Source organism: Pieris rapae, chromosome 10 (assembly GCF_905147795.1).
Source record: "Pieris rapae chromosome 10, ilPieRapa1.1, whole genome shotgun sequence".
Classification (NCBI taxonomy): Eukaryota; Metazoa; Arthropoda; class Insecta; order Lepidoptera; family Pieridae; genus Pieris; species Pieris rapae.
Window position 1 is genome coordinate 5,549,727 of NC_059518.1, and position 14,422 is coordinate 5,564,148.

The 14,422-nt window shown below is 30.4% G+C and overlaps 3 protein-coding genes and 1 long non-coding RNA gene across 5 annotated transcripts; 2 read left to right on the plus strand and 2 right to left on the minus strand.

Annotated features, from left to right (window-relative positions):
* LOC110991283 (plasmolipin) lies at positions 1–2,108 on the plus strand. The gene is made up of 4 exons (XM_022256597.2): positions 1–213; positions 408–607; positions 673–933; positions 1,487–2,108. The coding sequence occupies exons 2-4, from the start codon at positions 485–487 to the stop codon at positions 1,571–1,573; spliced, it is 471 nt and encodes a 156-aa protein (XP_022112289.2). The 5' UTR covers positions 1–213; positions 408–484; the 3' UTR covers positions 1,574–2,108.
* A 33-nt stretch (positions 2,109–2,141) lies between these two features.
* LOC110991282 (plasmolipin-like) lies at positions 2,142–4,932 on the minus strand. Its single transcript, XM_022256596.2, has 4 exons — positions 4,535–4,932; positions 4,342–4,467; positions 3,793–4,059; positions 2,142–3,458 (listed from the first exon to the last, which is right to left on the minus strand). Exons 2-4 carry the CDS (start codon positions 4,459–4,461, stop codon positions 3,318–3,320), a joined length of 528 nt encoding a protein of 175 aa, XP_022112288.2. The 5' UTR covers positions 4,462–4,467; positions 4,535–4,932; the 3' UTR covers positions 2,142–3,317.
* A 380-nt stretch (positions 4,933–5,312) lies between these two features.
* Positions 5,313–11,295, plus strand: LOC111004482 (MARVEL domain-containing protein 1). Of its 2 annotated transcripts, XM_022275522.2 has the most exons (5): positions 5,313–5,404; positions 5,549–5,645; positions 6,406–6,544; positions 9,980–10,246; positions 10,730–11,295. In XM_022275522.2, exons 3-5 carry the CDS (start codon positions 6,410–6,412, stop codon positions 10,874–10,876), a joined length of 549 nt encoding a protein of 182 aa, XP_022131214.1. In that variant the 5' UTR covers positions 5,313–5,404; positions 5,549–5,645; positions 6,406–6,409; the 3' UTR covers positions 10,877–11,295. The 2 variants fall into 2 exon arrangements, with proteins under 2 accessions (XP_022131214.1, XP_022131215.1); XM_022275523.2 differs by lacking the exons at positions 5,313–5,404; positions 5,549–5,645 and adding an exon at positions 5,806–5,868.
* Positions 7,149–8,175, minus strand: LOC123689525. Its single transcript, XR_006750477.1, has 2 exons — positions 7,641–8,175; positions 7,149–7,256 (listed from the first exon to the last, which is right to left on the minus strand). It is a non-coding gene; the product is annotated as an uncharacterized LOC123689525 (long non-coding RNA).
* Positions 11,296–14,422: the final 3,127 nt, after the last annotated feature.

Below are 14,422 nucleotides of genomic sequence, written 5' to 3' on the forward strand. Positions count from 1 at the left end.
ACAGTCAACACACTATACACTATTATTCAATATCGTATCGTTTTGATTTTTATTACAGTAAATACTAAACCGCTCTAAAACCTAAGTCGAACTTTAGGAAAATTAGGTTCATTATTTTGCAAACTAAACACGTTTCTCGCTATTTAGTTTCCTTATATATTAAGAGTTCTTTTGTTAAAAAATTTTGATGTTTGGAAGTTAACTAATTTAATCGTTCGTATCAGTTACATTTTTAATGAAATATACAATATTGTGTGGCACTTGTATCATAATAAAATTTGCTAGTTTAAAATAATTGTCTTAAAGCTATAACTAATTTGTTGTTCATGCTACAATGAATTATTTTAAAATGTTGGTATATACGGTAAATCAACCAATAGATTAAAGTAAATACCTTTTGATTTCAGATAAGAAGTTAACGATTTATTATACAAGACTTTCTGATAAGCAGATTCTCCACATTACTTGGTTTTTGATCTATACAATGTTTGATCATTTTGGACAAAACCCAGGAACTGCTCCACCACCACCACCACCCAAAAAGAAACTCAAATTTGATAAAAATTATATAAAAACTACTCCAGGAATACTTCAGCTAGTTGAAGTGGTAAGTAAGTAAGTTCATTATAATAAATAACATATATTTACTTAAATTATAATTTGGCTTCACAGGTCTGTAATTTCATTGGATTTATTTGTATCAAAGTTTCATGGTCTTGGATCTCAGCCATCTTCTATAACATTCTGTATTGGATTGGAAACATTTTAACAATATTCTTGTTTTTAATGTACCTCTTTCATTTCATTGAAAAGTATGATAATGTACCATGGCAAAAAATTCAATTTTTCTACTGCGTTGCAATGTGTTTGGCTTATATTGGGACTTCAATATTTGCTACTACTATTGGAGAAAGTGTTGGGTATGCTGTTGGGGTAAGTTCTATTAAAATTTCACATTAAATTTTATTATTATAATGTGACAAAAGAAAATATTTTTGGAAAGACTGCAATATTTACAGCTGATAATGAAATTTATTACTTAAATTGGCCTTTGGGCATTGTTTTTATGTATATATAATAATATATATATATATACAGTAAAACCTGCTGAAGACGAGTTCAGGGAGTTGACTCATCTTTGTCTTTATCATTATCACTTATTAAGCATTAAGAAATGTCTTAAGCTGCAGGGACTGGCGTAAAGTGGCGTATTATGCGAGAAATCGTATTAAGCATGATCGTTTTTAACGGGTTCTACTGTATGTTTATATATATATGTACCATAATATTATCGTAAATAATTAAATTTTGTTTCTTTGTGTGTGAACTCTAAAACCAGTAAACCAATTTTACTTCCATCACTTATATAAAACTATATTTTTCCACAAGTCTCATATTCTATTAGACATTGCCTTGCTACTAAGCTGACCATTATACCATACTGTAATATAAATTATTAATCTTACTTTAATATAACAATTTTCAGTTTTTTGGATTTTGTGCTATTGTGACATATGGTATTGATGCATACTTAAACTACAAAGGTTGGAAGAGAGGGTTACCAGCACAATAACAAAAATTTTATACCACTTAAAAATATAACTTTTATAGCTATAAGCAACAACAGCACCACAAGAATTTGTACAATACATTTCTAAAATATTTTTTAATAACTAGACTAGCAAATAATATTAAGAATTGTTAAATGAAGATCAAGCAATATAGCTTACAAATTACATTATTTTAATTGTATAAATAAAAGAAATCATATCATATCACAGTGCATATAATTAAGCTACATGCAAAAATATGCCATATTTATTGTTAGTGTTAATAGACTGATATATAGAGGTAACTAAATAAGCAAACAACTATAAAATTTAGTATTTTTTTATTGATATTTAAGAACTTATTTTGTTAACTTGAGTACTATACAAACCTCAAATAGCATTTAAATCATGTTGGCATACTATATTTAATGTTTAACAAAAATTGCATCTATGAGATGTCAAGTGCCTTAAAAATTATAAATAGTATAAAATTAAGTATTATTTGTAACAAGGTTACGGTTTATACAATTAACTGATATTTTGATATCTATCATGTACACACTTAACTATAAAAAAAATAAAAATACAAAATGTAATAAATTGTTTTATTTTGTAGAATAAATAACATAATGACTTGTTAAACAGGTCTTTGTACATACTGAGCAGTGACTTGATATTGTAAAGTACTATTTCAAGTAAATGTAAGCTTATAAACTAATGAATATTTAAATGAATCTTGTCATTTTAATTTACACAGATACCAATTTCTTTTATTAATGCTTCACTTAACACACATGCATTTAACATGAAATTGTAGTTATGCTTTATACATTTTTAGATACATGAAACATTAAATTTAATACAAAAAAATTGCTTAAATATCACAATAAGCGTTTTAAATATTATACATACAAAATATACACAACATTGAGTATGGGACTGAGCTGAGGACGGACAATGGTTTTTTAGCTCAGTGTAAGCATATAGGTTCTTATAATTTACAATATTATATGAATAACATTTCTATCAAAATATTTGTATATACATTTTTAGTTACTTAAAGGTCATTCAAAATAATATTTACATTAGGTTTGACTTATTTTGTTACTACCAACTTTTAATCTCATAATCTTTTAAGAGTACTTTGTTTAACATAGAGCCAATTGCATTTTGCTTCACAACATATAATTATTAATAAATATAAGTTGTTGAATATTATAAAATTATAATCTTGAAGTTTATAATAGTACAAGTATTAAATTCCTTCATTGATCAATAGCATATTAAGACCAATTACAATCAAGCCACATGATAAGTTATAAGTTGAAGATTGGCATTTTTCCTAAGTACTTTAACTTTATATTTTTCCTAGTAACTTAAAATCTATAAATGCCTTTCACACCATTTTATATAATATTTATTATCCAGTGTGATTGTGACAGTAGGCGGACAGAAGAGAATACAGAATACTTAAGGAAGAAGCTTTGGTAAACATTTAAATCTTACATACTAAAACTTTTTAATTTTTCAAACAATGGATACTTTCGGTAAAAGTCTGCCTGATTTTAAAAATCAGCCATGGATGAACAAATTTCAGTAGTAAATGTTGATTATTAAAAGTAAGCTAAGTTTGAAGATATTTAGATTTTTCAAAAGGACAAACATGGACTGTTTGTCAGAAGGACATCCTTTTCAACCCTTAACCCTGGTAGCTGGATAAGAAATAATTATTTTATATAAAAATTCTTATTTTTTTTTGTTTACTTTTTAATGTAATGCTGGGGGTGTAGTCACATGTGTCTGTTTGGTTATTACACGGCTGCCTTGTGCCAATTCGCCACACTTTATTGCTTGAAATTTGGTGAATGCTTCAAATCCATACAACACCATAGCTAAGTATCCAAAGAACTGAAAAAAGAAAATGATTATTATTAATATATTAATGCAGTGTCATCTTTTGGAAAGTTGTTTTTTTTATTATTTTAAAACAGAAAGCACTTCCATCCAGCTTTTCTTTTTATCATTAAGCATATAATTGCTTGTTTTAATATACATAAGTTTCAATTACGGGAATGGGTAAGAAAATAGATGTACGTAATTACAAATTTTTGAAACACTATACATGTAATTTGTTTCATAAAGGGTAACCAATGCAAAAGTTAATAGCCATGAATTTAAGTTGTATTGAATATATAACGAAATCTCATCTAAATGGTATAGTAAAAAGACTATCTGTGCTTACCCCAGCTGCAGAATATGTAGCAGTCCCAAAAGCCACTACAATTGTAGATGCTATGAGGTAAAGAAATGTCACAAGTCCACATCCAATCATTTCTATCTGTAGCCATTTCATATTATGATACTTTTCTATTAAGTGGAACATATACAGTAAAAGAAGTATCACAGAAAACCACAGCCCCAAGTGGGCAGTCACATTAAAATAAACTCCACGCCAGTTGGACCAGAATGCTGAAGACTGAATGCATATAAAGCCTAGCAAGTCAAGGATCTAAAAAAAATACTTAAAGAGGGCAAGGTCCAAGAAATATTGCATTAAGTACAATAGAATTGTAAATATTTTTATACAATATATAAAAATACCACCAAATGATGAACTTTATACAAACTCCAAATCAAAACTTACTTAATTCATTTATATATCTCTCATGAAGCTTAAGATTTATAAATATGAATACTATAAAAAAATCATTAGTAACATCATAAGATCTCTGGATTTTCTATATTGTTTTTTTTTAATATTTATAACTTAACATAATGATACTGAACTTACAATCTCAACAATTTTAATGACACCCTGTTTGTTCTTCACATATGTGGTGTCAAATCTTGTCTGTGTATTGAATACTACATTTGATGATCCCATCGATTGAGTGTTATTTTGTATAGGCATTTTTATCTGTATTTAAAGATTTATTAATAATGTAGTAGAAATAACATTACCAAAGTGACTTTGTAAATCTTACCTCAATTGTTTATCTTGTATTTGTAAATTAGTAAGAAAACATCTCTGGTAGTCCAATATTTTGAGCAATAATGTTAACCACATACACCGTAATCACCCTTTAGTACTCCTCAACATCACATTGATAAGAGCACAATATTCTCATAGTCACGTTTCCTTAACTAAATTAGTAACCGATATTGCGTAAATATGACCATGACTCATTTTTTAAAATAGAATATATGTTAGAATCATCAGATCCCGAAACTTAGCAATGCGCTATGAATTTCAATTGATGAACAAAGTTAAAATAAGGAGTTAAACCAGTATGTAGTTGTTATTTCATTAAATTGGAGCTTAAAGTTTTAAAAGTAAAATTTATTAATTCACAAAAATCAAAATACGTATGTTTAACAACAATAAAATTAATAACAAACACCTACACAGATGGCAGATTACAGATTATTAATATTTACTTACTAATTATATAGCATATATATGACAGTCATATAATTATTTCCACAGTCTTCAGAATCTTTCACCTGTGGTTCAACTTTCTGATATTTTGCAGGTGTAAAAGTGGTTGAACCAAGTCTATAATAGCTCTAAGATTGAAAACTGTACAGCACAGTAGGTAAGTTAGCTTGGCTACCTAAGGGTAGCTTGAAATAATAAAAGTGATAGGCATTCTCGAAGGTAGTGTCTTCCCTCAATAGTAAAATATTATTTTCTTTACACGTTACTAACTAATCTGTGGTATTTATAAATCATTATGCGTCTGTGTTAGTGTATTAAATGTGAAATGTGAAATAAGTTTCTCTTCTCGTGCAAATTAGTTGTCTATTTTCAGTAAAAAAATACTATAAATATTTTTAAATACTTTCAATATCGGGTAATACTTAACTAAACAGTTTTAATTGTTTTATTCTGTGATATATTATAAGAGCAATTAATTGCCTCAATCCGAAACCATTCAATGAATAATAAATTCTATATTTATTACTATTTCTTGCTCAACTATAGAGTGTTATTTTAGGTGGTGACTGATGGTGACAGGCGGCCGATGCAGTGTATAAATTATTTATATACACGTTTTATAAAATATTATTAGTTTTGAAAATCTAATCTTTGAAGTAAGTATTATGTGTATGATATTTTTTAATATTAACTTCTTGTTTCTCCTCATTTGTTGAAATTTTGTAGATAATTATGTATTTTACTAAAAAAAATAATTTGTAACATTCTTTCATGTTCTTATCAGTTTAATCAGTATTGATAAAATATTTGTGGGCGGAAAGGTATAATTAGATTGAAGTATTTTGCTTTAAAAATAAGTATCATTTTTTTAGATTCAAGGTATTCATTGTTAAGGTTAAGGTTTACAATTCAATACCTCGATTTTGAGGTCGGGGGAGGGTATACTTATCACCCCCAACCAATTTCAAGTACTAGAAACAGTTATAACAGTAGAAAAATAAAAATAAACCAAAACATACATATAATACCTAACATTAACTGGGCCCATCGTCCTCAAAGTCATCCACATAAGCCGGTCGTTTACCAAGCAAAATTCACCAAGTTTAAAAAAAAACAAATAAAAGCACGCACATTGACGAGAAAACAACAGAAATGTAAAAAGTAACGGCTTTTTAACGAATAATCTGCACTGTAACACTAACACACTGTTCTGGCGGATTGTTTACAAATTTCTAATATTGCACAAAACATCGAAAAAAAAATGATTTAGCTTAAATTACAACTCAAGCAGCATAAATTACTCCAAATCTCACAGAGGTTTTCGAATCAAGGTTCCCCGAGACTCCTACATACTCAGTATAATCAAATTCAAGGTATTGAATATAAGATCCAACCCGTTTATTTATTTTTATAAAGCAAAATGGCAGAGGTTGGCTTCCCTGGACAACATTCAACAACTACCACCGTAACATCTAATACCACAGTCAACAGAAGTATACGATTTGATAAGTCCTATTTGCAAACTGTGCCTGGTTTGCTGAAAATTGTGGAAGTTGTGAGTATAATAAAAGTTTTTAATAATTAGTATTGCTAATGTTACTCTTTAGTGTTCACTCACAAATGTAGGTGGATATCATTGGAAGTTGAATGTCATTATATCATATAATATTTATGTTTCCAAATGAAGAATCCTTTGTGTCAATCCAGTAGTAAAGAAAAAATAATTATTTATCTTGTATTACAATGTATTTTTTACACTTACACTGTGATTCAAGCCAAGGCTCAGTGCTAAATGTATGTTAAAAATTTATTGGTTTTAACTAACGGACTCTTGATAAGCTCTGAGGGCTAAGTCATGAGCCTTAAACAACCCTGTGTTGTAAAATGTAGTTCAATGAAAATATTTAAATAATAAGGAGGGTTAACTCATCAGTAATAAGCAACCTCTTTTAAGCAACTGTAGTAGAGAAAATATAAAAGAAATGCAAAACTAGAAATAACAGACAATATGTATAATGTATATATTATTGAGTTTGTATATTGAGCAAATATTAAGACAAATTGAACCATCTTTACTGTTAGAGTGACGTTACCAATAAATGTCATAAAAAGCAGAAATGATAAAGTACTGGTCTGAAACAAACACTCACTTTGATTACTAGTCATATTTTATTTTATTTTGTAGATATTCTATACATTTGAAATTTAACATAGACCTGTAATGAACACCCAGTAGTCTTTAAAAACAAAGGCCCATCCTCATTTACCTGAAACAAAATTATATCAATTTTGTTTTTTTCGTTGATATTGATTTTGTATCATCCACAAGTAATTACTATGTTAATTACATACAACATAACTATAGTTGATCTTTCTTATATTAATAAGTGATTATCTTTGTCTTTATTTAGTAATAATTGACCATTACTTAGTAAGAGAAATTTACTATTTGGTGAGGTGTTTTGTCCTGAAAATTCTACATAGTTATTAACTAAAAATAAATACTATGTCTGTATCAAATTCTTCCTCTATATTTGATTAAAATATAAAATAAATAATATTTTTGAAATTTCACTAATTACTCAATTAGGATCAGTGTCCCAGATAATATTATGGCATTACTAATGTTTAAAAGTTGAAAAGGCACATACCACATCGCTCTCATGCCAGCAGAGGTTGCTTGCGCTATGGAACTACCGGCTTGCACATTTCCAACAGCTGCCATGGCAAGCGCGGCCAAGCTGCCCGCCGCCACACCGACAGCCGTGAACCCCAATTTTGTCAGTATCCACAGCCCTTTCCCGGTCTTTAGCACAACCCAGCTAATGCCACTAACAAAACACCAAGCACAGCCATTAGCCATGGTAGTTTCGATTGCTCCTAGCTGTAGCCTAAAATACTTTTTATGAATCAGAAATCAGTTATCAGAATGTGAGAAATCGTACTCGGTCTTGCCAGATGGTCTCAGCGACGTACCCCTAAACTAATTAATTTCCCCCCCAGAAATCCCCTAGCCCCTCTTAAAAAAAATTGTGTAGTGAGTTATTACAGAATTTTCATGTAATTAAAGAATTTGTATTTAATTAAACATCGTTCTTAGACAGCTCAAACGAATGTACAATTCCTAAGGTTAACCACACGAATTATATGCTTACGATGTGTTCGTACTTCAATTAAGTTCCAATATCAGGAAAGTGATATACAATAGCTACAAAACGCCCTAATATTCGTTTACCCTATTCTGCCCCTAACTCAGTTGCGAAACCCCAAAACCTAGGGGGAAATGCTCTGATCTGGTAACACTGAATTCGTACTGTCTCTAACTGAAAATTGAAGTGTCAATATTAATAGCAAGTGCTCTGTAGTCTGTGGCGGGTGCTAACCAAGTCGTGCATTATTTGTAGACGGTAATTCCCCGAACAATGAACGCAGTGTTGCCAACCCAACTACTTTATAGCTAGATTTAGCAAATTTTTATACTGTTTAGCATTTTTTCTAGCAACTATGACTTACTAGTTTTGAGATGTTTTTGTAAATACAGCTGTTATAAAAATAAAATGATAATAAAGTACTGAAGAAACGGTCGAAATGAACGATTATATATTAATACTTCTTCAAATCTTTCCAAATGCATTAGTGATTAGAGATTCGCTGAGAAAAAGCGGCCAATGGTCCTTTCTAAATCCGTACTTGAAAAATGGCAGCATTTAAAAAAAAACACAGTAGGTTGCTCAGCAAGCGAACGACCGCTCCGCGTCCTCGTAGATTATAATTAGTTGTAAGTAAGATAAGACAATTGTAACAACAATATACATTTATTCTGTGCATACAAATTAACAAGCTCACAGCACACACACACACACACACATATTTATATAGATCTCTCTGAGACAAACATAGGTAGATTGTAAGTAGCTGACACACTGTAACATTATTTAACTAGGGAAATAAAGATCTTTCTTTCTTGAATAATGGGTATTATAGAGAAATATTCAGAATGCAAGTGCAGCTGAATATCATTTGTTTATCTTCCCAGTTCCGAACCGAACCTTCTACATCTGTCTCTCTACCCAATTGAATAAAATATTCAATAATCCGAATAATTAAGAATTAAGTAGTTATAGTACACATAAATAGAATAATGTAGGACGACAAAAGTTTGTTCGAGTAATCTAAGATCTATATATTTTTTAAGTTCATACCTGATTTATTAGCTACAGTGTTTTATTTCGTTAATAATCTATTTTAATCTTATTGTGATCTCCAGTAATTACGCGTTCAAACGGTCTTTATTTTAATCGAAATATTTAGCTACTTCTAGCCACTTTTTAGGGAGTAAAAATTACACAATCTAGCAATTTTCTTTGGGTAGTCCTAGACTAGCAGTTGGGAACCCGGGTAAGGTAGCCGTTGCACTGGGTAGATCGGGTTTTCAGGTTAACAATAAACATTGGTACTTGGCAAAGTATAAATTGTACATGTATGGTGTAAACAATTTGGAGCTGATCTGAAATCCATTCATCATGATAAATATTTCCCTTTACTTTACTATAATTATTATAACTTTAACACAAGTGAAATGTATTGATATTTTTTTCTTCAATGAGACTTATATAACAATGCTCTCTCATAAGATAAAAATAGTCTACGAAACTCGCAATTACTTTAATTTGAGTTTTGCTTTATTTCCTTTACACAAAGTATAAGTTGTTGATACAAAACCATTTTTTTTTTATAAAGTAAGATTTTAAAAAAGTGTTCGGAGACAATTATAAGATTTACGGTAGAGGAGGTGGTCGGTATAAAGTAATTTATTTAGATAACAATATAGCTTCATCAGAAATAAATTTTTAATCATTGTTAAGGGGTTAAGAGCTGTTTAGTTGTGAAGTTTTAAAATGATAACTTTTTTATTTATTAAGACAGAAGTACACACAGACAGTGTACATTAAAAATGTTTCTTATTTATAGTACCTAATATTGATTTCAGGGTGGGTCATTGCTGGGTTTTATCTGTGTGGTATGCTCTCGCGTGGGCACTGCCAGCAGGGGTGCGTACTTCAGTTGGGTGTCAATGATAGCCTTTTGGTTCACCGGCATCCTACTGGGATTCTACCTGTTTCACATCGTAGAGAAGTTCTACAAGATCCCGTGGCTCCGGTTGGAGTTTTTGTTCGCGGCAGTGTGGTCGCTGCTTTACCTTATCGCCTCCATACTTGCTACTACTGTAGGGGATAACGCCCACTATGCAGCAAGCGTAAGTTTCTTGTAATATTAAATTTTGTGTTTAGATTAATTTCATTCGTACAAAAAGGCCTTATTGCCGGGTGACAACAGTTGACTTACGGGAGTTGACTGGATGGTGCCGTTTTTTTCTTTAGTTAGAAAGATTGAGATTTGCAATTTGCTATTAATTCAGTATCATTTTTAATTAAAAAATGGGGTAAAAGGAATACTTAATAACACCAAGTAACTCCAAATAGCCTTGAAATATATGAAACCGACGAAAATTTGTGATGTTAGTGTTCACAAATTGTAATCAATTTTTATCCAATCACAACTAATTGAACGAAACGCTACGGTTCGCTTGTGATTGGTCAATAGCATCTTCAAAAGGCCAAAACGTCTACAACGCGTTGAAACGCGAAATAATACTTCAAATATCGTCCGAATATCTAATCACTTGACTTATTTGAAATTAATATTCAGTATAAGTGACACAATTGAATTTCCCGCACAGTTTTTCGGTTTCGCTGCGACGCTGGCGTACATGATTGACGCGTACCTCAAGTTTCGCTTAGTGCGAGCGGGTGGGCTGGCACAGGGATCCCGTGTCGTGTCAAAACAGACTACTGAAGTCATAACCCCTCCTGGGGGCCGCTACTAACATCTTGCTATACAAAATACGGAATGGATAGGAACCATTGTCAATATTCAGTAACGCACTATACGACTGTCAAATCTATCAAATATATTTCAAGTTAAATAAGTATTTCTAGAGCCACGAATAAATATGTACAAGATTTATTTGCAGCATTCACTATGCGCACGAATCTTTTTGCAAATACGACAATAGTTTTTAGCCATCTCCAGTTAATAAGGTACCTGATTGGTGGGTTTTTGTATCAAACTAACTCAAAATGTCATGCAAATGACAGTTGATGTCTGTTGAAGTGAAATGATTTTTTGTTAAGCATAAACGTTTTTATTCTTGTACTCATATTTGTATAAAGTTTGTCAGTAATCAACATATCATGGGCAAAGCACTGCGTGAAAATATACACAGTGTACTAAGATAGCATAAAAGCGCGGTATTAATTATATCTATACTTGATTCGACGTAATTAGAAAATCTCATGACAACTATAGTAATTGATTCGACAGATGTGTCATTCCTTATTGCTCTGTCATAAAAAAAATTGTTTGTTTATCAATCTCTATTGTCCGAGAGCTCTATTGTATAACGAAAATATTAAGCCGTTTATAGTATGAAACGAATTTTAAAATTTTCCTCAGAAAATAACCGTAGAAACGGTATTTACATAAAAATGGCTGAATATATTTGTGTGTACACGCATGCTCTTGCTCACATCAATATATATTTTTATAATGCAACTAGTTAATACGAGATTAAATCATATACTTTTCTGTAACAATTTATATAGCAATATTTTCTAGTCTTTACATCTCATAAGTGAAAGTGGAAAATGTCTTTAAATGTCGCCGATTTTTGCTTGTATTTGTGACCCAAAGTATGATATTATGTCAAATCTAACTTACGGCTATGTTTGTCCCGCGATTTTTTGTGTATTATAATTATGTATTAACAGTATAAAGCAGGGTATTTTCGCTCAAAGTTTGTATCTGAGAACCATGACCATCATAGAAATTAGTTTTTTTTCTGTTCTAACTAAAGCACTTAGTTTTTGTCTGTTAGTATGTATGTAAATACTTATAAACGATGTAATTGGACAGATTTCGTTTTTATATGAAGTCACTCCACACCATAAGTTTAAATTTACTTAATTTAGTGTATTGTTACTTAATTGTTTTAAGGTATATTTTAACGAATAAATTTAGTTACAATGTTATATGATATAATAAAAGTTCTCGACTGGACTAGGAAAGCAACTGCTGTTGTATGCAATCACAAAAAATAAGGATTTTTAAGACAGTATATAAGAAACCATAGCCTCAGATTTGTGTATCTGTTTCTTTTGTATTTTTTTTATAGGCTAGAAGATCAGCACCATCACCTTCTAAACATTAAACACGAATTAGATTTTTTGTTCTAAGTCACCGGCGATGTCTGCGATTTCATATTTTTTATAATTTTTTAAACAGATTATATATTATAGTATTATTGGTTATGGTTACCTGATTTCTTCGCCGTAAAAATCTAGTGTTTTAACTACAATTCGGTATGGCCGAGAACTTTTCAATTTATGATTAATTTATCAAGCAGTTAGAAGGGCCATATCAATACTTGTATTGTAACACTGACGTTTAAGGAAAATACAATCTATGTTACAATTCTGGTAATAATAACAAAATATTAAAGTAGTCAAATTTCCTTTAAACAAATCGTTTCAAATGTTATGATGGAGACTTGACAGTTCTTGACAAAATTTTGTACTTTAAATTTGAAAGTAAAGTGAATTATTGCATCTTATTTCTCTACGTGTAACAATTCGTCGATGAATATAGGAGATAGAACGGTCGTCGAATGAGGTTACATGTCGCAGTCATAATTGTACTATATGACTTTAATTTTATACATATGTTTTGTACAGAAATGTTTTTTTATAATGCCTTATAGAGTGCCTTAATAACCAAATATATTTCTTATAAATAATATTTACACTTACTAAATATTTGTTGTTTTTTGCTGTTATTCATTCCGAATTTACTATGAATTGTTTTGTTTTACTATTTTTATAACGTATTCAGTATAAAATGCCTAAAATCTTAATTCAATTATGGGTCCATGAAAGATAGAAGACAAGTTCTATGTGTAAATGTATAAAAAATCTCCAAAAACCTAGAAAATATTTGACGCTGTCAGCGATTTCTTGTGCAATGTAATTTTGATATACCTCATATTGTATTTACACTGTTTACTTTATATTTATAACATGCACATTAAGATTCACAAAAACTAATTTTGTACCATTACTAATGCATTTTATTATTGCAATGTTATTTACGCTTTGTTTTTAAAAATAAACTGTTTAATTAAATGCCTTTTTATTTGAGCTGGAGCCCGCGGTATAAACTATAATTCAACTTTAATTTAATTATTGGAGGATCAAAAAATTGATTACGATAAGCGAGAAAAATGATAAAGTTTATTAGGTTGTAGGCAGTAATCAGTGGATCTTTAAACGAGCCTTAAACGATTCTGATAATTTATTTTCCAATAAAAAGCTACGTCAATTGTGACTGTAAGGGCCTGTTTAACAATGTCCGGATAAGTTCCATTTAAACTATTTATTACTTATTCGTAGGATAAACAGTATTTTTGCGTTTCACGACTGTCAGATAGCGCTATTCGTCATGAAACGCGAAATATCATATTCGGAACTTTTATCTTTCGAATAATTTATGTGTTGCATAGCTATTTGGCACTTTATCCATACACTGTGAAACAGGCCCTAAGTATATGAAATTATTTAACGCCAATTAGTGGAAAATTAAAACACTTTCGTGGCAGTTTGATTGGGCTAGTGATCACCAGTTAGTAATTTAACCAACGTCACAAAAGTCGATATACGAATATGAGATATTGTTAACTAAACTAGTGGTTAACCGTGGACTTCGAAATCTGAAGGTGGAGCGTTTGAAACCTGACTGCAAGTCGTCTGTCAAGCTACCCATGTGTAATTATCAAAACTGATTTTGCTGTTAGTGTACCTTCATATATATCATAGATAAGCTCGGAGTAATACATAGGTTATAATTTGCTAGTTATATTAACGTCGTGTAGAATAAAACTACTGAAGTTCCATCATACATATGCCTAACTCTAGCGGTTTTGGTAGATTATTTCCACTTACTAGATATTTTGGACAAATCCACACAATATCTTTATAAATTGTAGCCTATGTGTTATTCTGATGTATAAGCTACATTATAGTAGTATTAGTATTCATTAGAATCCATTCAGTAGTTTTTACGTAAAAAAGCAATTACAATCTTTTGCGTTTATTATATGAGTAGGATTAAGTATTGATATCGGAAACGAAAGTTAATGGAATTAACACATAAAGTAAAGGCACGATTGCTAAAACCAGTCTAAGAGTTTCAGACCAAAAATTATTTCGCTTTTTCGTGGTTATATCTACTACTGGCAAATAGTATCTAATTTGACTACTAAGTATATCGTGACTTTAACCCACGATTTAGTTAGATTATTGAACATCAGATGGTGCCT